General features: G+C 33.4%; 2 protein-coding genes and 1 pseudogene across 2 annotated transcripts; 1 reads left to right on the forward strand and 2 right to left on the reverse strand.

Annotated features, from left to right (window-relative positions):
* Positions 1-1789: 1789 nt before the first annotated feature.
* Positions 1790-3420, reverse strand: LOC120117193 (protein DETOXIFICATION 49-like). Its single transcript, XM_039137496.1, has one exon. The coding sequence runs from the start codon at positions 3418-3420 to the stop codon at positions 1828-1830; it is 1593 nt and encodes a 530-aa protein (XP_038993427.1). The 3' UTR covers positions 1790-1827.
* Positions 3421-9191: 5771 nt separating this feature from the next.
* Positions 9192-15890, reverse strand: LOC120117342. Its single transcript, XM_039137631.1, has 5 exons — positions 15465-15890; positions 15164-15369; positions 11016-11114; positions 10149-10222; positions 9192-9715 (listed from the first exon to the last, which is right to left on the reverse strand). Exons 1-5 carry the CDS (start codon positions 15793-15795, stop codon positions 9490-9492), a joined length of 936 nt encoding a protein of 311 aa, XP_038993562.1. The 5' UTR covers positions 15796-15890; the 3' UTR covers positions 9192-9489.
* Positions 15891-17177: 1287 nt separating this feature from the next.
* On the forward strand, positions 17178-23657 carry LOC120117343 (annotated as a pseudogene).
* Positions 23658-23891: the final 234 nt, after the last annotated feature.

Raw genomic sequence — 23891 nt, forward strand, 5'->3', positions numbered from 1 at the left:
GAGGTGGAAAATGTGAGCGGATTGGATTTGACCTGTTAAGCCCTGTCTTTGTTGTTGATCAAGACAACAATCAGGATATTTCGAGCAGCCCGGGAGTAAGAAGGGATCGAAGTGGAAAGAAGAAGAAAACCAAAAAATTGAGCAGGAAAGGGAGTCGTAAAATTGAGAAGACCGCACCAGTCAATGACCCTAAGGAATCGGGTGAGAAGTCGCAAAAGGATTCTGCTTCAGAGGTAGCAGCTACGCTGGGAGTCGGCGAGAAGTTGGGTATCGTCTTCAGTGCACCACCGTCCGTCGTAGGCGAGAAACTAGCGGCATCCTTGGAGGAGGAGGTACAATGAAATATCAGGTGTGATCGTTCTGTGCTGTTTCGAGTGTGTATTGTTTATTTTTAAATGGGTTGTATAGCTTTCTCTTGGAAAGTCAGGGGCTTAGGAAGGGCTGAATAATCCAAGTCCGGTCTTTCTTCAAGAAACGAAGCTACTTGAAGCAAATTTAAGGGTGATAAAAAGGTTGCAAGGCTTGAAGCTGGGTGGTTATGCGTGTGCGCCATCTCAAGGAGCGTCAGGGGTTTGATTTCATTACGGGATCTAAATTGTTTTAAACCTTCTAAGATCAGTTCTAATAGGCTATTCTTGGCAATTGAAGGAACCTTAGTGCAGTCGGGGCTCAGTGTGGTTATTATGAATGTATACGCTCCGAATGGGTTGAATGAAAGGCAAGATTTTTTTTTACCATTGGTGGTTTGGTTTGTTGTTGGGTGGTTCCCTGCGTGTTGTTTTCGTCGTTGGGTTATTGCAGGTTATGTTGAGGTTGGCACCTCCTTTGTATGGGCCGATATTTTCAGTGGCTTCGACACGTTACACTCTTTTTCCTCTATTTAAGTAAATAGATATTTTTTTAATGAGACACATATCATTGTTTTTTTTATATGGGTTCGATTAATAATTCCATGCAAAATTCTTTGTCAATTTTTTTATAGTTTAAGTTGAGATAGTTTTGTAGGGAGTTGATTTGAGATACATCAGATTTTGATATAAATATATTTATATTCTTTATGATTTTTAAATTTATAATGGGTTATTATTATTTTTATCCGTGAAAATAAACAATATGAACCACGTTAAATGTCTACTGTGTGTGAGATTTTTATATGTCAATGCCAATGTTCATGCCTTGGTACCTGTCAAACTCACTCAAGATTTCCCATTTGTCTTCTTTTGAAATGCATTCAAAGGACTTAAGTTAATTAAGCACATTCATTCCTTTATGTGAGAGCCTAATTTGAGTGGAGTCGACGACTATGTGCTGTTAAGTTTTGGGTATCCACTCGGAAGCTTAATTTCCAGTCTTTGTCGCATGGAATGACCAATTGTCGCCTTAGTCCATGGTCAACACAAAAGTAGAATATAAACAGGTATGTACGTACAATTTAATGCTAAATGCTAAATCTATAAAATATTAAACGTATATAAATTTATCAAATTTATCAAGTGATCTTAGTAATAAAAAAGAATGTTGTTCTCTTTGTAAGTCTTGAATTCGAGCAACTATATATGTAAATTGTATATACACATTGTCTCAATTGATTAAGAAAAGTTTTAAATAGATATTAACTTTACAAATCCAATTTGAGAACGGCTTAAATCACGGTTTTTATACTTAAAACTGAAGTAGAATTAATTCCAATACAACACTTCCATTTATCTTTGTATTTTTAATACCCAAAAAAACAACAAAAACATAAAATCTAGAAGACAAGTTTGCCTCAAGCAATACACGTAACAGGTTAGACAAAACTGAATAAGGAATGGAATAAATAAATGACTAAACGATGCAATAATGATCTGAATGGTCTAATAAAGAAAAAGAATCTTCCTTGAATTCTGCTTTGTATGGCTTCTCGTGCTCAACTTGTTTGCTGTCAGCTTCATCAGCAGCCATTGTTGTAGCTCCGGTGAGCTGCTTAGCTCTATTAGCCTCAAAATCCCAATCTGTCCGAACCAAAACCACCATCATGGTCACCATACACGACCCTTGTGCAGCCAACATTCCCAGCCACAATCCCTTGAAATCAAACCCTGCGAAGAAAGCTAGCCATACAGCCACCGGCATACCAACGAGGTAAAAGCAAGCCAGATTTATGTTTGCTCCTTCTTTCGGCCTGGCTGTGCCCCTTAGCACCCCACACCCTGTAGTTTGCGGGCAGTTTCCAAGCTCGCATAATCCGATTATCGGCAAAACAAGAGACGTCAGTGCTATGATCTCTTCATCATTTGTGAACATAATACCCCATACGTTCCTAACCATGACCGCAAAAACAAGTGCTGAAAAGCCTAAAATGAAGCCACAGGTAAGTCCAATAAAGGCGGCGAGCTTGGCCTTCTTTGGTTGGTCTGCACCGAGTTCGTTTCCGACTCTCGTCGAGACGCTGAAGCTCAGAGAAGATGGGAATATGTAGATTAGTGCTGTAGTTTGAATGAGAATTCCCATTGAAGCAACAGTAGCTCTGGGGTTGAACAACAATCCGCATAGAAGAATCATGATCTCATACCACCACCATTCAAGGCAGACTGAAATGCAGCTTGGAATAGCCAAATTCAGTAAAGATTTCCATTCTTTAAAGGACTCCACTGAGAACCCTCCCCATGTCTTTTTATGGACTTGAAAGTAGATGATATAGATGATCAGTGAGCAAACAAGATTGAAGTTAGTCCAAACCCCACTGAGAGCAACTCCCTTGATACCTAATTTAAGGTGTGATACTAGAAGGAAATTGATTGGTACGTGAAGAAGAATGGATGCAAAGGCGCAAAATGTCAAAGGAAGAGTTATGGATTGAGCTCTGAGATAGATTCTCAATGGATGCAAAAGAGACTGAGCTAAGAGATCAGGAACCGAGTAAACAAGATACGATTGCGCCACAATGGCGATCGTTTCATCCTGCCCACAAACCATGAGTATTCTCTTCATGTTCATCCACAGAAGAGAAATGGGTAACGAAGAAAGCAAAAGCAAAAGCACTGTCCTTTGCAGCGTGATTCCAAGAAGGGTATATTTTCTAGCACCAAAGGCTTGTCCACAAATGGATTCCATCCCCATGGAAAGACCAGAAAGAATAGAGTAACCGGTGATGTTAGCAAAGCCAATGGCTAGTGAACCACCGGCCAAAGGAAGCTCGCCGAGGCGGCCGAGGAAGAGCATGGAAATCAAAGAGCGGGAGTACAACATGAGCCCTGTTAGTATCATGGGAAGAGCTATCTTAGCTATGGACATGGCTTCCTTGACTACAAGAGGAACAAAACTAGGTTCCTGTATTGTTGAGTAGCCTTCTTCTTCTTGTTTTGACGTGGGGATCAATGGAGCACAAATGTTTGAATTACATTTGCAAGAGTGATGAGAGGATGTAAGCTGACACATGTCTTTTGTATTAATGAAATGCACCAAGCAAGAGGGAGAGAGAGAGAGAGAGAGTTGGAGGGGGGCGTTGCACAAGGGGGAGTGTCCGGGTTTTATAGTGGATTTTGGGACGGCTTTCAACTTAACAAGCATTTCATCACCAACCCAAGACTTAAGGGAGGACAAACGTTGATCGGTTAAAATTTTCGATCTATCTGAATTTCACTTAAAAGTTAAAATGTTTTACTTGCATCCAATTTAATTTAGATTTAAGAAGGTATTTATCTGATGCGAAACTCGATCTAATATTTTTAATTTTACAATTGATCTAACATGTTCCGACTCAACTTATATATATATATAATTAATTTTTATTAAATAAAATAATAATTTAATTAAAAATAATAAAATAAAAAGGTTATTATTGTAATTATTTTAAAATAATTTTTTATTTTAAATTCAAACTCAAATTCAACTCGATAATATCTTAAAAAAATTAATCTAACTCAAATAAAAATGTTCGAAATAAAAATTCAGCGTATTTAAATTAAATAGAGTCAGAACCACTAAATATGAGTAAAATGATCATCCCTTGACTTTACCCACCTTTTTGTAATCTTGTAAATGTCGTGTTCCGACCGGCCTTCTGAGGGACACAATCCAGCAGGTCCAGAAACATTAAAAAAGAATGAAAAACTTTGCTAACTAAGATTCGAAATTTAATGATTTGGTTTTTTTCCCTATATAAAATCTTCGGTAACCCGAATTTTCAATCACATTAGGAATTTAATAAAAGATTTGTTGGCACCAACTAAACGATATTTGTAATAAAGAAATTATTATTATTATTTGAGATTTTGGGTTCGAGTATTATGAATTTAGTGATATGAATATTTAATGTAAAATGATCGAAAATTATTTTTAAATACATATTATATTATATTTATCTCAAATTAATCAAAAAAAAAAATAATTATTTAATATTGAATGTTTATGCTTTTACACATATATACATATATAATGCTTAAGCTTAAAACTTCAAAAAAAAAAAATCCTTAATTATTTAGATAGGATAGTTAATTTTTATCTAGAGAGAGATTTTGGGAAACAGATATGCACCGATTGTAATTTGTTGTAAAGTGGTAAGAAGTGGTCAAAATGTGTTAATGTCAACGTCTTCGGATGGAAGCAGTGGCACACAATTACTGGCCGAATGTCCTCATTCCAAATGACAAAATACGAGATTGGCCTTTCCTACATCCACCCTTTTTTTTGCAATATAAAGATATGTGTAAAGTAAACAAATAATCCCTCAATTATTAGGTAATATTTTATAGAGTCCCCCAATTATTAAAAGTTATAAATGATTTATCGATTTTATGACGTTAATTTGTTGAGTCATTTAACTATTAAAAATTATAAAATGGTCACTCGATTAATCATATGTTATGAACTCGTCTTTTTTCGTTAACAAATTGACGACCGTCTGAGTTGAACGTAAATATGTTGATTGAGATATGATAAAATATGATCTCAGATCTATTTGATATGTATTTTATGGATCAACTCTCCATTTACTTTATATCGTCGATTCAGTGCTTAAAAGCAATAATAGTGTCAGTGGACATCATCAGAGATGGACGAAGGATTTTATGTTAGGAGGGGTGAACTTGTAAACTTTAAGTAGGGTATAACTTATAAAATTTAAGTAGGGTAGAACTTATAAAATTTTAGGGAGTGGAAACATATTTTCAATAGAAAATAAAAAGAAAATATCTAAAATATATAAGAATTTAAAATTTTTAGTGGGGACTCCCACTCCCACTCGTCCCCTCTAAGTCCATCCCTAGACATAATTAAAATATGATTTTATCATATTACAATCAATATATTAACGTCAAACTTAGATATTTTTTTAATTTTAAACGAAAAATGACAAGTTTGGAATATATGAATAGTCATGTGACTATTTTATAACTTTTAATAGTCGAATGACTCAACAAAATAGTATCCTATAATCAAAAGATCATTTTATAACTTTTAATAATCATAAAACTCAACAAAATAACGTTATACAATTAAGAGATTATTTCCGTGCTTTACCTTAAATATAAAAGCTTGTTGGGACCGCCAATATTGTGTATAGAGAAAATGATTTTTTACGTATCTTTAGGCTAAGGATTAATGTATTGCCACCCTAAATTGTCTTCTCTGACCGGACGGCTTCTCGATTGCGCCATTTTTAGTTGTTTAGCACTACAGTTTCTTGACCAAACTATTGTTTCTCAATAAGGGACTTTCGGTTCACTTAATTGTCTATGTTGTACAGGGCAAAGGTCAATGCGTTTGGGGGCATTGTACTTTAAAATATGCATAATCACAAAATTACTTTTAATGTTCGTATAAATAATCATTTTGTTCTTTAATTTTTTTGAAATATTTTATTTTAGTATTTTAATTTTTTTATCAAAATATATATATCGGATATAAATCATTATTTGATTAACGGTTGTTAATCAATCAATATTATTGACGTGACATATCTTCATATATCTAATTATTGACGTGCCACATACAAATTTATTATTTTTGATAATATTACACATATCACATTGTCATTTTCAGTAACTTCGAAATCGAGTCAACTTGTGTTGGGGAACTTTTGGTTCAAGTCTTGCTATTGCACTACGAGGATCCTATAAAACCAAACATTTCCATGTGGTTTGCTGTGATGGTTCAACATATGAGTGGGTTGGCCAGTGTTCACTCTCGATCTCTTTACGATGAGGGCATGAATCAATTCAACGATAAGTAACATATTTAAAAATATTTTTTGTGTATATATATATATATATATATATATAACATAATTATATATATATATATGTGTGTGTGTGGACGTAAATAAAACTATAGAGAGAGCACAATCAATAAATTAAATAACTAATAGAAAGAAATTTAGTGAGAATTAGAACCCTTGTAGTCTATCTTTAGTTCCATAATTGTTTTTTATTAAGTAGATAATATTATATTTTTAAGATAAATATCAAAATTCGAACTCACATAAAGTGAGACAACTTAAACATCTTTAACCACTCAGTCAATTAATAAATCTCTCAACTATTCTTTTATTAAAATTTAAGCCAAGTGGTTCATTGGTGGAGTTAGTTTATTGAGGGGGTGTTTTATCATCTTAAAATTTTAAATTTATAAAAATATATTAATAATATATATTATTTTTAAAGTATGATAACGTAATTTAGATTTTTTGATTTAAATATTATTAATATAAACATAAATTTAAATTAATAATTAGATTTAATATAAAAAATCAGGGCCGGTCCAATGAGTTTTAATGCCTGGGCGAGATAATAATTTTATGCCCCTATACTTGTCCGTATAATTTTCGAAGGGAAAATTGATTAAACACCGTCTAGTATCTACACTTCCAAGGGAGAATTAATTTTTTTGGATCTTCGTTGCCTACCTTAAGCTTTTCATCGACCGATCAGGTGTTTTGGGCTATTTTTTTGAGACAAATATATATATATACATACATACTATAAGCACTAGAAAACTGATGCCCCTCAAACATGTTGTCCTGAACTAATGTCTATCTGACACATATATTAGGCCGGGCCTGTAAAAAATGCTTAAACTATATATATATTTTTCATAATTTAGGTGCATAAAACTTTTTCAGTCAATATAAATATCTAACGTTATAAAAGTTATATTTTAAATATCTCGATCATAACAAGTGTTAAAAAAATCCATTAAATGATACATGTCATATTTAGATTTTTAAAATTTTAATTTTTAAAAATAAAAGTATTATGTTTTTTTTTTAAAAAAAAGATGCCCTCCCCTCCCTCTCGTCGTGCCGTCCCCTATCTCTCCCTACTGCACCTCTCCCTCTCCTGCTGTAGTGAATGCAAATTCGCTTACACTCACTCCCCCCTCCCACGCTCTCTTTCCCCTCGTCTCCTTCTCCCCTCGTCCGCTCCCTCACGTATGAATAAACTTAAATCCTTCACCCATTAAACTTAAGGTTAGGAATTTAGGAGTTTATATATTTAAGGGCTTGGGATGATAATAAAGGTGATAGCTGGTCAATGGGTTTTCGACAACAGAGGCAATGGTCGAAGATGACTAGAAATGGCCAATGATGGCTGGAAATATGGTTTGAAATTAAGGATTTAGGTTTTTGAGAGTTTTTTTTTTAATTTTAAAGAAATTTGGTGTTTTTCTTGTAATTTTAAAAAAAAATTAAAAAAAATTCAAAAAAATAGAAACGTAATATATATCATTTAATAGATTTTTAATAATCGTTATAATCAATACACTTAAAATAATAATATTTATAATATTAAATGAATAAGTTGACTGAAAAAAATTTAAGTACCTACACAGGAAAAGACGTATAATTTAATTTTTTTATTAAGCTTAATAATTATATACTTTGTTCGAGTTGTACGGACGAGCAAAGAAGATAAAACGACGACAAATAGGAGAAACGCCAAGGGAACGCCAGCATGCATTGCAGGCCGTGTCAAATTTAAAAGATGTAATTGCATTGAAACTACACAATGGTAAATTTTGTATACTTCTTATTCAACTTTTAAAATAGATTGACAATAGACTAAAAATTTTTGCTCTTAATAGTTAATTTATTATTTTTCTGGGTAAAGTACAAAATGGTCCCTAAATTATATGATATTATTTTATTGAGTCTCTCAGCTATTAAAAGTTATAAAATTATCTATCGGTTGCTTTATTGAGTCCCTCAACTATTAAAAGTTATAAAAAAATGATTATTCATATGTTTCAAACTTATCATTTTTTGTTAAAAATTGAAGATCGTATGAGCTGAACGTTAACCTATTAATCGTATATGATAACATCTTATCTTAAAATCTCAAATGACTAGACAATTCAAACGATTATGGGATCAGATTTTGTCATATCTTAGTGTGCAGGTTAACATCAAATTTTGGGATTAAAAATTCATTTGAATTGTATTATTCCATGAAATATTTGATACCAAAATCTCAAACGACTATACAATTCATAACATACGACTATATTTCTTTTAGTGTGCAATTAAAAGTTATAAAACGATTATCCGATTATTCATATGTTTCAAACTTGTCATTTTTTGTTAAAAAATTGAATGTCGTATGAGTTGGACGTTAATATGATAACATCTGATCTCAAAATCTTAAATTACTATACAATTCAAACGATTATGGGATCATATTTTATCATATCTTAGCGTGCAGATTAACGCCAAATTTTGGGATTAAAAGTTCATTTGAATTGTATTATTTCCATGAAATATTTGATCTCAAAATCTCAAACGAATATACAATTTATAACATACGACTATATTTCTTTTAGTGTGCAATAATATTTATTCCTGTTGTATTAAAATTCGTAGCGGTCTCGGTAACATGGAAATAAGAAAGACACAACTTACATGGAAATTTAATTAAAATATCAGCTTGTCTCTAATGTTTATGTTGGTAATGATCTTCTTTAATGTGTTCATGTTGAGCCGGATATGCAGTACTATAATGTCAAACCCACCATAAAGCACCATACATGTATGGTTGATTTAATAAGTCGTGCCCTACTTTGGTTGCTATCTTATTCGTGTTCCTGAGTGCGCACGCGTGACCTAACAAGAAAAAAAAAATCAGAATTCGTATAATGTGTAAAATTCCCGAACATAGTCGGAACTATGACAGAAGTGACGATATTCATGTATGCCTTGCATGTCTCATAACAGAACATAAGACATGAATGATGTCTGATGTATTCTAGTGTAGACAAACTAAACCATAACACGAAAATAATTGATTGGTAAATGCATATGATTCTTTCTGCTTTGTATCGTTCTTTTGTACAAGTATAGAATGAATCATAGGATCAGAATTTCTGCAATATTCTCCCCTAACTTACCTAGCAGTCGCTAACAACCACCAGAGTGCTGGTCCGATACAGTAACATCTTTGCATTCTTCTAAAATCAACAATGATTTTCCATGAAACTACAAGCAATATAGAGAGAAGCAACAGAAATTAAAACTCAGTACAAATCTAGGGATTCTAGAACCCGACGAGCCTGGATGTGAAGAGCTGTTAGTCTCTGGTCTGGATCAAGGGTTGAGCCGAACTGACTTGCAGCCCATATCAACGAAGCAGATTTTTCACCTAAAAGTCGTCTTACCTCTTCATGAATGGTTGCCATGGGAGACCCTTCCCTTCCATTTAAATGCCCAATGAGTAGAAGCAAGAACTCTCCACATCTCAATCTGATCAGCAGAATGATATTTGTTTTAAACTGAATTAGTGAGACATTGCTTAGCATTAAGAAGAGAAAAAAGCATCCGGAGATCATCTACAGGAACAAGCAAGAAACTATTCCTAATTTATTTTCACTGGTTTACCACATGTGATATAATAGAAAAACAAACAGGTTTTTTAAACCGGAGCATCTGAAAAAGAGAACAGGGACTTTTTTCTTTTTTGATTACTGTGGGTGATCACAAGATAGTATTTGTTCAGACTTTTCTTAGTCAATTGACAATAATGAATGCAAACATACACTACAGACGCAACTGCTCGAACCTGAGACCTCTAGGGAGATCAACACCCTTTTACCACTGAGACCGATTAATGGGTTCGAGAGAACAAGACTTGAATTAATATCCCAACCACAATTCAAAAAATAATCCCAGTTAGTACCTGAGATTTTCGTCCACTTGCTTGTCTAGTATGAGCTCTGCAACTTCCTCGATGCCATTACATGCTTCAAAATCCTGGGAAGCAATAGCAGAAACGTCAAGCAGATGTGCAAGGAATGAATGAACATATGAAAGATATCATCAACCATAAGCCTTACTTTGGTTACAAAGCTTAGAATAAAACTTCAGCTAAACATCAAAGAAGATGCATTTTCACGGCTCTTACTTGAGTGTTTCCAATCCTCATTAAATTTTTCTGTTTTAGTGGCAAACTATGATTCAACGAAACTAAGTTCCTGGGAAGACATATAAGATGTAAATGGTGGAGAGACTGGTCCAAATCAAAGAATCTATATCAAGAGGCTTTTGGCTAGCTAACAGGAGACCATTTTGATGAAATATTAATCATTAGCTTCCTACAAGCATATACTGTTAATTTAGTTGAATGGTTGGACGTAACCAATCCCTGTCCTTGTAAGGGGGCCCCAAGTAAAGTTGGACTATTTTTTTTCTTTCTCCTAGTCAAAAGGAAAAGGCTGCAGAACAACACCTTTGCTATTATTTACTAATACTGACGGGGCTACCAATCCTTGACAACCTAACATTTTTAAGGATTAAGAGGGAAAAGCTTTATGAATGTCACGAAAGAAGTTTAATTGTCCAAGCTAAAACACATATCAAGTTTATCCGATCATGATGATGCAGGAATAGGTCTGTGATACAGTAGCATTAGCATTATAATACTGAGAGCTGTTAATAAAAATTGGCAGCCAAAATTGAAACGAAACTAATGGACCATAAGTATAAACTAAAGCATTAGTGAATTTAGATATGCAACACATTCCATAGCCCAAAAAGGATAAAATACCATTTGATTGGCTGAGGAATCCAACATTATTGAGATTAAAGCATCCAGACATGCACCTTGCTCAAGAACTCCTCGAGTTGACAAGACATTCATCAAAACCTGTACCATATCAAGCACTCAAAGTTCAGATTACATGGTATTCTATATAACTGAAACTGAAGACTTGCACCATTCTTGAAACATTTTGTCCTCATACGTGTTTACAAAACAGTGAATTTGCATATTTTATTCAAAAGAAAATAACTTCAGTGACCGAAAATGCCTTATAATATACGATTTTAACCAATTTTTTTGGATTTGCCAAATGACCAACAAATTCGCAACGCGAATTCAAGTTTCGCAACCTAGGTTCCAAATTCGCAACGCGATAGTCGAAATTCGCAACGCGATACTCCAAAATCACAATGCATTTGTTTCTTAAGAATTTTCTCTAAAAAGATAGTATTCGCGCGGACGTGTCGAAGACACGTATTACCACGACCACGACCACGACGGGACGGGCGGCGGCGGTGCACGAGAGTCCCCCTTGTTATCTTTCACTCAACAAGGAAGTGGAAAATCCAAGCCTTAAATACCCATTCCCAATAGTGTTTCCAATACTATGTGGGATTGAGTATTACCAACACTTGTTTCCAATGCTAAGTTGAAACATTTAACATTTAACATTTGGAAGTTAGAACACATTTAACCAAGTGAACATCCTTTCGGTGGCCAAGATAATTAAGTTGGAACACATTTAATTAATGCTTGAGAAGGCAATGTACTTGACGAAAGTTGGGTTAAGAGAAGATAAAAGAGATGATGTGAAGCAAGAGTAAGCACTTCGTCGTGTTCCTCCGACGATGTCGCTATCATACCATGTAGCCAACACAAAAGACATTTGATTAACCCCAATGTGTTGTGTACATCCTGGCACGTAATAATGGAATATGATCTTATGTTAAAAACAAATATCACTTAAATATTGCAAAACAAACCAAGTTTTCCCAACTCGATTACAAATATCACTTAATTATCTTGGCCACCGAAAGAATGTTCACTTGATTAAATGTGTTCCAACTTCCAAATGTTAAATGTTTCAACTTAGCATTGGAAACAAGTGTTGGTAATACTCAATCCCACATAGTATTGGAAACACTATTGGGAATGAGTATTTAAGGCTTGGATTTCCAACTTCCTTGTTGAGTGAAAGAGAACAAGGGGGACTCTCGCGCACCGCCGTCGCCGTCCGTCCCGTCCCGTCGCGGTCGTGGTAATGATAATGCGTGTCTTTGACACGTCAGCGAAAATACTATCTTTTAAAGAAAATTCTTAAGAAACAAATGCATTGCGATTTTGGAGTATCGCGTTGCGAATTTCGACTTTCGCGTTGCGAAATTGAATTTGCGTTGCGAATTTGTTGGTCATTTTGGCAAATCTAAAAAAAATTTGGTTAAAATCGTATATTATAAGACATTTTCGGTCACTGAGATTATTTTCTCTTTATTCAATCTTCTCAGGTAAGAGGAAGGAGAAAAGGTTCATCACCAGCACATATGATAACTTGATGTTTTAACCAGATTTTTTATGTAGTGGACGTTTTTAATACTCGACCCTCTTCTAACTCTTCCCTTTTTTAAGTACCACAACTTTCTAAACCTAGCACTTTTGACAAAATAGTTTACTCTTCATATCATACTTCAATTGTCTGTTTCCTTTTTTTTTCCAATTTTATAGCTAATTTTATAACTGTATGATGTCAATATTTACCCTTTGGCACAAACAATGTGGAATTAAAATATGTAAAATAATTTGATTTGATCATATTAGTAACTAAAAGTTTGTTAACTTAATAATTTAAATAATCTATTTGGAAAGACTAGGTTAACATTTAAATAATTGACATATAAATATGGTCAAGTTGATCTCAAAAAATAATGGTCAATTAATATTTAGAAAGTTAATGCTGAAACTATAATGGTCTTGTTTTTGGTGTTTATTGAAATCAATCATTTACTAAATTGTTTAAAATTTAAATTGTCTAATTATATAGACTTATTTAATTAATTATAAAGAAAAAAATCCATCGTGATGAGTGATTTATGGTTTGATATAAAAGAAAAAACTCAAATTCCAACAAAAATGAAAAGATATATCATGGTATCTAAGAATTAATTGATTCAGGAGCTTAATGTTTAATATTTTATTTTATTATTTGAGTTTTATTTTTAAATATTTACTTTATTAATTTTCTTGAAGGTTAAATCTAGGGTTAAGAATAAAACTTTATTTGCAAGAAAGTCTAATAACTTTGCTTGTAAGAAAGAAGGCCTATATAAATAAGTTGTAGGCTTTACAGGCAAAATTAATTGTTATCATTACTTTCTTTGAATTAATAGAAAATCTAGAAGATATTTATAACCCCAAGTATTCTTGGGTTCCAACCTTTTTCGAACATGTTTTTCAGCCTTAGTTCTTTTTGTTCATTGCTATTTTCTCCCTATACTACATCAATTTTGGCAATCAAAGCCTAATTAGATCCTAAGGTTTAAAGTAGTTTGCTGTTAAGCCATGATTGGATGCATTAGAAATCATTATCAAGAAACAGATTTGGATGCACTATGATGAGCGGTTGAAGAACTGAGGCGTGTAGTTCATGCTTGGTTTTGATTGGAACAAGTGAGAGCCCAGATGGAGATTCTGAAGGCAAAAGGTGCCCACAGCCAGTTTGAAAATACTGGAAGGTAGTCTTACTGATGAATCTAATTTTGGTTTTAAAGAAAACTCTTTTCATGATGCGCACCGACTTCACTTTCCTCGGGATATCCACCCTAGATCGGTTCTAACATATCATAATCTTGCTCTTCCATGTGCATCTTCCCATCAAAATAGTTCAACATTAATTTCACCCCGTTTGATTAAGGGCATGAAAAAAAAACAGCTCCTCCAATCGACCCAATGGCGCAGGAGCTTAATTTATAATATTTTATTTTATTATTTCAGTTTGTTTTGGACAGCTAATGTTATTAGTTTTCTTGAGGTTTAAGACTAGAGATAAAAATAAAACTTCATTTGCAAGAAAGTCGAGTAACTTTGCTTGCAAAAAAGAAAGCCTATATAAATAAGTTGTAGGCTTTACAGCCAAAATTAATTGTTATTATTACTATCTTTGAACTAACAGAAAAACAAGAGGTTTTATAACCCTATGTTTTCTTGAGTTCCAACTTCTTTCGAACTGGTTTTTCAGCCTTATTTCTTTTGGTTCACTGTTCTTTTCTCCCTATACCACATCATTAATACTCCACACGACTATGGTGTTGGTTCAATTCCTCCCTCTTTCACATTATATGTATATATATAAACAATAAAAATCCACTATCTTACATTTCAAGAGTATTGTTAAGCTTTAATAAAAAGAGAAAAAGAAAAAAGAGTATTATTAAGCATAGAAGATTCTAATTCCATGTTTTCTTTCTTCAAATCATGCGTAACAACCTCTAAGTCGAGTTTAGTTTATTTCAAAAGAGTAATGTTGTTTATTTAGGGATACAAATTTAAATTTTACAGTTTAACTTGCTTTTGTTCTTCAAGTAAAAGCTAAAATTTAAACATAGCATGTCTCTTTTTTCCAAAAGATCAAATTTATGGTTGCATGTATTAATTCTAAATTATAACTACAATAATCCAGAAACAAATTGTATCAATTCAAAAATAATTGGTAAAATTATTCATTACCTATTACAAACCACACCAAAATAATGAAAAACAAATATAATGAGCAGAATTAGTTATTTAATAAATGTTTAGAGAATTTTTTATTCATGAGCATATTATCATCAGCAACAGGCGAGGAAATGCTGCCTGTTGATATTTATATTCCTAAAAAATAAGCGGTTAAATGTAGGCAAATTGCAGATGCGAAACGAGACCCTTCTCGTATGTTTTAACATAATTTGACATCTATCAAAATAAATAAAATAACATAATTTGACATGCTCAATACTAGATACTAGAATGATATTAATGTTCACTTTTCAATCCCAATTCACATTTCTCATGAACAAGAGATTTGTCAGTCATTCAAGCAAGAAATCATTTTATAGAAAGTACAATTGTAAATCCAAATTCTGGTATACCATACAGTTTCTTAGAAGTAAATATAGAATTACCGGGATGGCTTTATGTTGATGGGCCAAATGAGTGCTTTCAGGTTGAAGTAGACAGCAACCTTCCAAGACTCTAAGCGCAAGAGCAACTTCTAAATCCGTGGAAGGACTTTTAACCTTCATTGGTTCCACGCTGAATGTGTGATCCAAGCTTCCGACCTTTTCATCCACTGTTTCTTTCAAAGAGTGCTCAAACAACACCGGAACCACTGCCATCAACAGAGTCATATTCACAAATAAAAGTTAAGAAAAAAGAAAAAAAAAACAACGGATTCTTTAGGGGGAAATATTTGAAATCGTGAACCTTGGAGCTCGGGGATGGACTGAGTTTGTGAAAAGAGACCGATGGAGGAGTCAGATTGAGCTATAGATCGAAGGGATTTGAGGAGGAAGCGGAGGCCACGGACTCGGAGGAAAGAGAACTCGGCGCGGGCGTCACGGAGGCCGGTGCGGAGAGCGAGGGTGACTTCTCTGTAGATTCGTTTCTTTTTAAGAGAGTTAACTAGTTCTTCAACGGCACTCGTTGCAGCAGCCCCTGCTGCTTCTGATTCTGGGTCTCTCGGCGATGACGACGGTGGAGACGGAGGTTCGTTTGAATCTATTGTCTTGCTCCATAATGCTTCTTTCAAATTCATCTCTATTAACCTGTTTTCTATTGGATTTGAAAATCTCAAACTTTCCTTTTGGTTTGAAGGAAATCTGGGGAAAAGAAAATAAAATATTGTGCTCCGCATAAACGGAAAATTAAACTGGAGAAAATATGGGCACGTTTTTTCTTCTTTAAAAATGGATTTATTATAAAAAAACAAAATGAGTAAACTCCACTTACGATCCCTTTTATTTAACTTATTTTGATAATCATTTTGAAAATTTTACATTTTGATCTCTTTTACTTTCGATCCGTTGTATTTTGGTTATTGGAGATATTAGTAAAAAGGTTATACTTTTAACTTGACTCTAAATTTTAGATAAAATATTAGTTTGATCTTATATAAAATACTAAATTAACCTTTAAAGTTTAGATAAAATATTAATTTAACCCTCTAAATTCAATCAAAATTTTCGTCATTGACTGCCACTCATCATTGTCATTAGTCATCATCGATTATCGTGATCAGTCACTATTGGTCGCCATCATCGATGACTGATAGACCCTAAAACATTTATATATAAACATTATGAGATTTAGGGATCTCATGCCAAATTTGTTGATTTTAAGATGTCAAATCCCGATCTTGAACTTGATTATACATGTATATACGGGATCTCATTATTTAAAATTGTCTTTAACTTTCATATTTTAATGAGTTTGATGAAGTTCAAGACCTATCTTTGACAACTCAAAATTAACAAATTTGATAATGAGATTCTCAAATCTCATATCATTTATACGAGTTTTTTTCTTAGGTGTCTAAATATATTCTTCCAAACATACACTCATTAAATGATTGAAGAAAAAAATTATACACATGCGTCGATGTCGTTTGAATTATACAAATACATGTTTTTAATATGAATTGTACAAATTTTTAAATATTTTAATCTATTATTCTTATTTCATTCATTTTGATCTTGAATGATGCAGATATTATAGAATTGACCCGAAAAAATACCAAGTCAAAATATTACAAGTACAATACATATAAGCTAAAATTTATGTATAATAATTATTAATATATAAAGATAAATGTTATAATAATTTAAACATAAAAACTATACTATCAAGAATGCATTAAAAACAATATCGAACAACACAAAATACATAAATATTCTAAATCTAAAATAAATAAATGATTAATTGAAATCATTAATTTTAAAAGGGATAAAAATATAAAAAAATATTTTATAAAGGGATATAAAGGACTTAAATTAAATGTTAATTTATTATGGGGCGCTAATATGAAACTTTACCATTTTATTTTGGCCAATTTAAAGCTATAATATAGGTAATCAAAATTCATAATTTTGAGTTGTTATTATTTGGATGTTATATTAAATTCAGTGAAACTCAAATGCTAAAATACAGTGATCATAAATTTTTGTTGAACCCAAAGTTGGGGTTTCAATCCCTAATCCGAAAGAAATTACCTGATTTAAGGTTGAACCGAAGACCTAAATTCCCAATCTGCAAGTGAGGTGCAATGAGAGTGATTAAAGAGGGTAGAGTCTCGGGCACGTTGCCAAACAGTGAGGCGTTTTGCCGTTCACTATCCGGGATATCCTAAGACGACGGCTCGCGCCATCCAGACTCTTGGAGGAACTTGTGAATTATATTTTTGTTCCCTCTTAACAGGCTCGTACCTTGCTGGCAAACAGATTGGAGCTCCATTTTCGTCCCGAAGATCCTTTCTCGTATCCCGCATTTGGCGACATTCGTCCCTGTAACAGTTTGCTGCTTAGAATATCGATAAAGAAGTGTTCTAATGAACAAACTACCGAAGCTTCTGGTAAATTACAAGAATGTTCAACAGCAGGAGTAACTGATTCGGGAAATCCGGAACAGCCTCCTCAAGATGAAGTGCAGAGACCAGAAGAAGAAGAAGGAACGGAGCTTTGAGCTGATATCGTTTCACGTGTCTCGGAAGCGTATAATTTTGATGGTTAGAATTCATTTTCTGTTTGTTTTAAGAACAAAGTAAGGGTTATTATTGTTTTAGAAATGGAGCAAAGGTGATTAGTGTTTGCTTTGAAGTTTGAATTTTACGTTTTTGGTGAAGGAATGGCTGATTATCAGCATGTTCTCCCTGTTCATGCCGATGTTGCCAGGAAAAGAATGAGAAATTGGGAGGAAGCAGAGGAGCCATCCCTTGGTGAGTTCTTTCTGGTTAAAGCTTCAACATGTAATGCAAATTAAATTAAGTTCTGTTAATGGTTTGGCAGAAAAAGGTGGGTTCATGGATGTGGATCAGGAGGATGTGATGATGATATTGCCCCCGCTCTTTTCACCCAAAGATATTGCAGAGAATGTTGTGTAAGAAATCTCTGGCATTTTGTTTCTCTTTTATCTTATACTTATTTTTGCCATTTCTGTTTTGACTGAAGATTCTTAGTTGAAGTTCATATTCTTAGTTCTGGAAAGGCGTGAGAGTAACCTAAAGCATTTTTACTATTAATATGGTGAGGGTCATTGTTAAATGTACTGATCCATAATCTCTTATTTTTGTAAAAGGGTTAAAATGAACAATTCTAATTTGTATTTCTAATAACCACATATATTTATTTCTGGAAGATTAAGTTTTTCAAAAGATGTAGAATTTTATTATGTTAATGTTTATATGAAAGTTAAATGTTGTTTGCGGTGTTTGACTTATCAATCCATGTGCAGGTTGTAATTAAGAAGTTAATGGTGAACTTGGTTCTATTTCTTTTAAGAAATCTCAAAAGAATGGAGGCATAGTTATGAGCAGAACTTGTCTTTGAAACATCGTGTTTGATTTATGTTATCTAATTCTAGATTACTTGGAAATGTTGGTTTGACATGCTTTGCTCTTTGGACTAACTTTGGAAATACTTTCTATTTCAGGTTAAGACCATCAACCATCTTAAGTTCAAAAAAGAAACAAGAGGGAGTTGTACAGTTTAGTGCGGAGCTATTGACTAAACTATTTTCTTTCTGCATACATATGCACTGAACCACAGTAAACATTAACATGTCTTCTAGCCTCTACAACAAACAAATGCACATATACATGATCAACCATATACATGCCTATGAGCTATGATTTAAGTCTTTAATAATATATCTATGAGGGGTTTATCTAGGTGTTAGCACATTTGTAGTAACTACTACTGGTATGAAAATGATTAGTAGAAAAGGCAGGTTATCTTTTGTTGTATAGTTTTTATGAACACATTAGTCTCACTAGGTGGTTTGATCAAGAACATATGAGATACAATTGTCTTTTTAATTTTTAGTTTTAGTTTTTTCACACTATGACTTGCATCTACCCAGTCAAAAGTTCATGACAGCTTGCTTTTCTCATGTTATGATAACACTGAGCAAGAATATGGAACAAATGAAGCTCTGTTGCTGATCTATGTTTGTGGTGGACTTCAATACTCTTTCCTTTCTTTTTAATAATGCTACTTGTTAAGCTTTGCATTGTCTGTGTCATTAAAACAACATGTGCATGCTTGGCTGCAGTTAATATCTGCTTTCTTTTCAACAACATCTTATTTTAGCAAGGAGAGATGTTTGAACTGCTAATTTTATTTCCTTTCATGCAGGTTAACCTAGAGCCAGGCCTTGCAATTGATTTCAACATTAAAGATATCCTGCTGACTGCATTTTATATTTCCGCTGGATTTTATATATTTTTTTCCAATAACTAATGTCAGAATATGCTTATAATGTCTCTCTCTATATCATATTAGATTTAAATTCTTTTGGATCTAACCAGGGATGGACCAGTCCCCCCCAAATTTCAAATTCTTATATATTTTTCTGATTTCACCCCCCAAATTTTAGAAGTTTATCATACCCTAAAATTTTATAAATTCGCCCTCCTAATATAAAATCCTGCGTCTTTCCTTGGATCTAACCTTTAGTTTTTTTATTGAAGAAAATCTTTTATGATGATTCAGTAAGAAAATTTTTGTTCTCTATTAATACATGCATATATATATATATATATATATTTTGCAAATATAGATGGAAAAATTTAACTTAAAGGAGAGACTCAAACATGAACAATGAACAGATTTATTCACCATCTTCCTGTTGGACTTAGCGTTCGCACAGGTTCCTAAGACTGTGAACTGGGAGGAACTTATAACCCAAGGCTCAGAGCAGTGGGAGTGGCAGATGACTGTATCTAAGCTGTTTGATGAACGGCCTATATAGCCCAAGGAATCTATAACTGAGCGCTTGCTTGAGAAAGGTCTAAAATTTAGCCATTTGGTCCTTAAAAGGTCTTGTCTGAAACCTTGTGCTCCTATTTATTAAAAAGTTTTCCCTGGAACAGTTGACGTCAGTTGATCTTATCTGTCTCTCCTTTCAGGCTTCTACTTGGGTTTGCTTACTACTTTTCAAATGGACCATTTCAAAGATTCTGGATCAAAAAAGGATATGATCCTCGCAAAGATTCTGACTCTCGCATGTAAGAGTTCTTCTTACAGGAGTCTCCTTTGTTATATCTTATGCTTCATGGCTTCCATTAAGTCAATTTCAGGGTGCTTCTGTATTTTCTTTTATCAGATATCAGAGAACTGAATTTCGTGTACCTGAACCATTGCGGAGCTATGCAGAAGCTAATGCAGCTAATAAGTAAGTTGATACTCGTGTTTTTGAATATACAAGATCTGAATATCCGATAGTTTGGTTTTTATAGAATCCTTTTAGGTCTAGAATTAGAGAATTTTATGTACATAATTTATAGCACAATATACTGTAATAAAAGGAAGGTTTATGTTCATTGAATTTAATACTTAGCATTTACATCAGTGTTGTCAAGGGTGCTCCCCTCTTTAAAACCGACTTGCCTGGGACAGTGTGAAGCGCTATCCTCTTCCATGGCTGTGTCGTAGTGCTTAGATGCACCTTAACAACACCAATTGACATCAGTTGCTTGATATTCCTTTCCGTTCAAATGCTTGTGCTGAGTTTTAATGGTTTGTTTGAAGATTATTTTTCTAATATCTTCTTTTATGACACAGCTTGAAGCATAAGTGGGAAGATTTATGTTCTTTCCAAGTATTTCCTTACAAATGCCATACATTATTTCAACTATTTGAACTGGATAATGATTACATTCAACAAGAGATAAGAAAGCTGCCAAAACTAGTTACACGCAATGTGAGTCTATTATCTTCAGTGTTGAGCAGATGTGTTGGTTAGTTTATCTCTGGTGTCATCCAAATTTGTTTTTGATTTTATTTTTTCCTTCCCTTTTCCCATAGAACAGATGTTTATACGACGGCAGTATGTGAGTCTTAGATGATTTTAAATTTTTTTTGGGAGTGATATCCTCATGTTTCTTGCATATAAGCCAAATTGTAATTCTCTTTTCCTCCTTCCTATGTCCTTCATGTTACTAATGTAACATGTAGGATATGAAGGGGGGTTTTTAATGAGGCCTAATCTTCTATAAAAAAAAAGTCAAATTGTAATTCATTTTGCAATTCTAGAGAAAATATTTAAGGCTTATTTTATGTAGAAACTTTGCATTCTAAAACAGGATGGTTCTCAGAGTGTATGCTTGATTGCCTGAGACTTCGTGTAGCAGTGAGGTTCTTATCAATATATCCTGAAGCTGGTGCAGAAAGCATACTGAAATCTTACTCTGATGAATTTGAGAAGTTAAAGAGATCATGCATGTACAAGAATGTCTTCAACTCTCATCAAGAAGAGCACCGGCAAATTAATAAAGGTTCAAATAAGCAACCCTTTCTTTAAGTTTCTTGACATCTCATCTTTTATTCGGTTGTTTTTTTAATTGGATTTTGGTAATGAGTGCCATAAAAGCACTCTTTAAGTTTAGTTAAAATACTATTTACGTTGATATTTTATATTGATTGCAATAGGAAATAGTTGATGCTATATTTTCAACTTACTGCGAAAAGACTACTGAATATGATCACCTTAATACTGTGGCTGATCCAGAAATTTAAGAATAGGGGTCCAAAATTTTAATATTTTTTTCTTAAAAATAATGGGTATGCAAAATTTCCCCCCTTTTTCTGTAACACATTAAACTAAATTTAACCATTTTTCCAAAATAATGGGGATGGACTTGCCCCCCTAGGGGGCTTAGTGCATCTGCCCCTGCCTTAATAATATTCTTATCCATTTTGTGGTTCATTTAACTGCCCTACTTTGATTTTTCTGTCACTCAATATTGATGACAATCATCCTTAATCTAGCAAAGCAATATTGAAATTATTGTCATTGAATGTGATTTTAATATATTCACTCTATGTTGTTGACTCATGCATCTTTTTTCTTGAATCTATTTATTTGCCACATTCCTCCTTTTTTGTTGCAAAGTTTGGTTTTCCATGTTATCACTGGTTTTCTCCCTTGCCAATATTACTTATATTCATTTTTCAATTTTCCTAGTGAATTCTTATGACCTTTCAATCAAAACTAGATTGCATTCTTCATATATCAGACTGGTTTCACAAGCTGCACTAGAGTAATCATTTAAGTTGACAAATACTACATTTGGAGCTTATAGGTGATGAACATAAAGAGAGACCCAAAAATTCTGATAATGAGGAAGATGAAGTTCATGCTGATGATGAAGAGGAATTGGATATGTATGAGGCACTTAATCTTGTAAGTCACTTGTTTATTATTTGTCCTAGTTTTAACATTGTTGTTAACACTCAACCGATCATGATGTTACTGTATATTTTCCTTATTTCATGGTTTTGTTCTCAGAATAAGAAAAAACCAAAAAGGAACTTTATTGATTTCTTTTTTCATTTGTAGGGTGATGAGAATGATGAGGATGATGGAATCTCTTTGCAACCAGATACATGTATCCTTGAATCAAGGCAGTCTGTGCGAAGCTTGCATCTTTTAAATAGAGTAGTGATTTGGCAGTTAGTGTGCTTTCGTGCATGTGTAGGAAAAGCACATCTAGGGGCATTTGCTACGTATTAAGTTGATTTAGGTTTGTCTTGTCTGCAGGCTTAAAGATTCGTTACCACTTACTCTTTTATACAATGCAGGCTGACGGGGCCACTTCTTTTTGCAATGGTCACTTACCATATTAGGCTATTTTATTTGTATATAAGAGTGAGCCTGCGTTGACATAAGCTAGGCTCTTTATGTTAAAATTAGTTCTCTTGTGGTAGCTCTTAGAATGAAAAAATGTGATTGCAGATCTCTTAAGCCATACTTCCATAAAAATCTTGTAACGAGCTAGAAATGAAATATATTCTAACTTGTTAGTATATACGAATATTTTTATTGTGGGAGGTGACTCTTCATTTCTAATAAAGCATTTGAATTTTAAACTATTATAGATCTTCAGTTTCAACCTCAAAGTATCTAAGCTTTTCACACATGCATAGATGTACTAACACAGACAAGAGTGCAAGCACATGCATATAGATACATGTTAATATGAACCTATATGTGTTTATTATTTGGTTTGTTGCCGTCTTCATGTTCCTTGTCCGCTTGAAATTTCCTATATATTACATAGATATAGATATGGAGAACAACTCTAGGACATACTTGCAAGAGCTTTTTGGCAGCTTTCCATCGACCGTATCTGGTGCTGCTGATGCAATACAGGCAGCAGACGGTAGTGATGGGGAATATCAAATATACGAGCAATTTAGTGATAATTACTCAAATGATGATGAAGATGATGGTGGTGGTGGTGATGATAGCTAACATTCCTAACCCAGAAGTTTACAGGTAACTTTCCTCCCTTGGTTTTACTTCCTTTTTGATTATTCACCATGCTTCACTTACAGCACAACAATCCAAGACTCCTAATGGAATTTTTTGTGATTGATTCATCGGTTAGAGGATATAGATAATATTTTTCCTAGGCTATGCTTTTTATAGAACAACTCAAACTCATACTAGCTTTGTGTTTGTGATCCCAAATGCATTATTATTATTATTATTATTTTGAAGTTATTGAAACTTGTATACTATTATAACATCTCTGAAAAAAATTATAGTTGAGACTTAAAAATAGAACCTATCCAATTGAAACATTGCAGTTTAGAATTTCTCTTGTTGTGCTTCCTTTTTGTATCTGTATTTTAC

Source organism: Hibiscus syriacus, unplaced genomic scaffold (genome assembly GCF_006381635.1).
Source record: "Hibiscus syriacus cultivar Baekdansim isolate YM2019G1 unplaced genomic scaffold, ASM638163v2 tig00110319_pilon, whole genome shotgun sequence".
NCBI classification, from domain to species: domain Eukaryota; kingdom Viridiplantae; phylum Streptophyta; class Magnoliopsida; order Malvales; family Malvaceae; genus Hibiscus; species Hibiscus syriacus.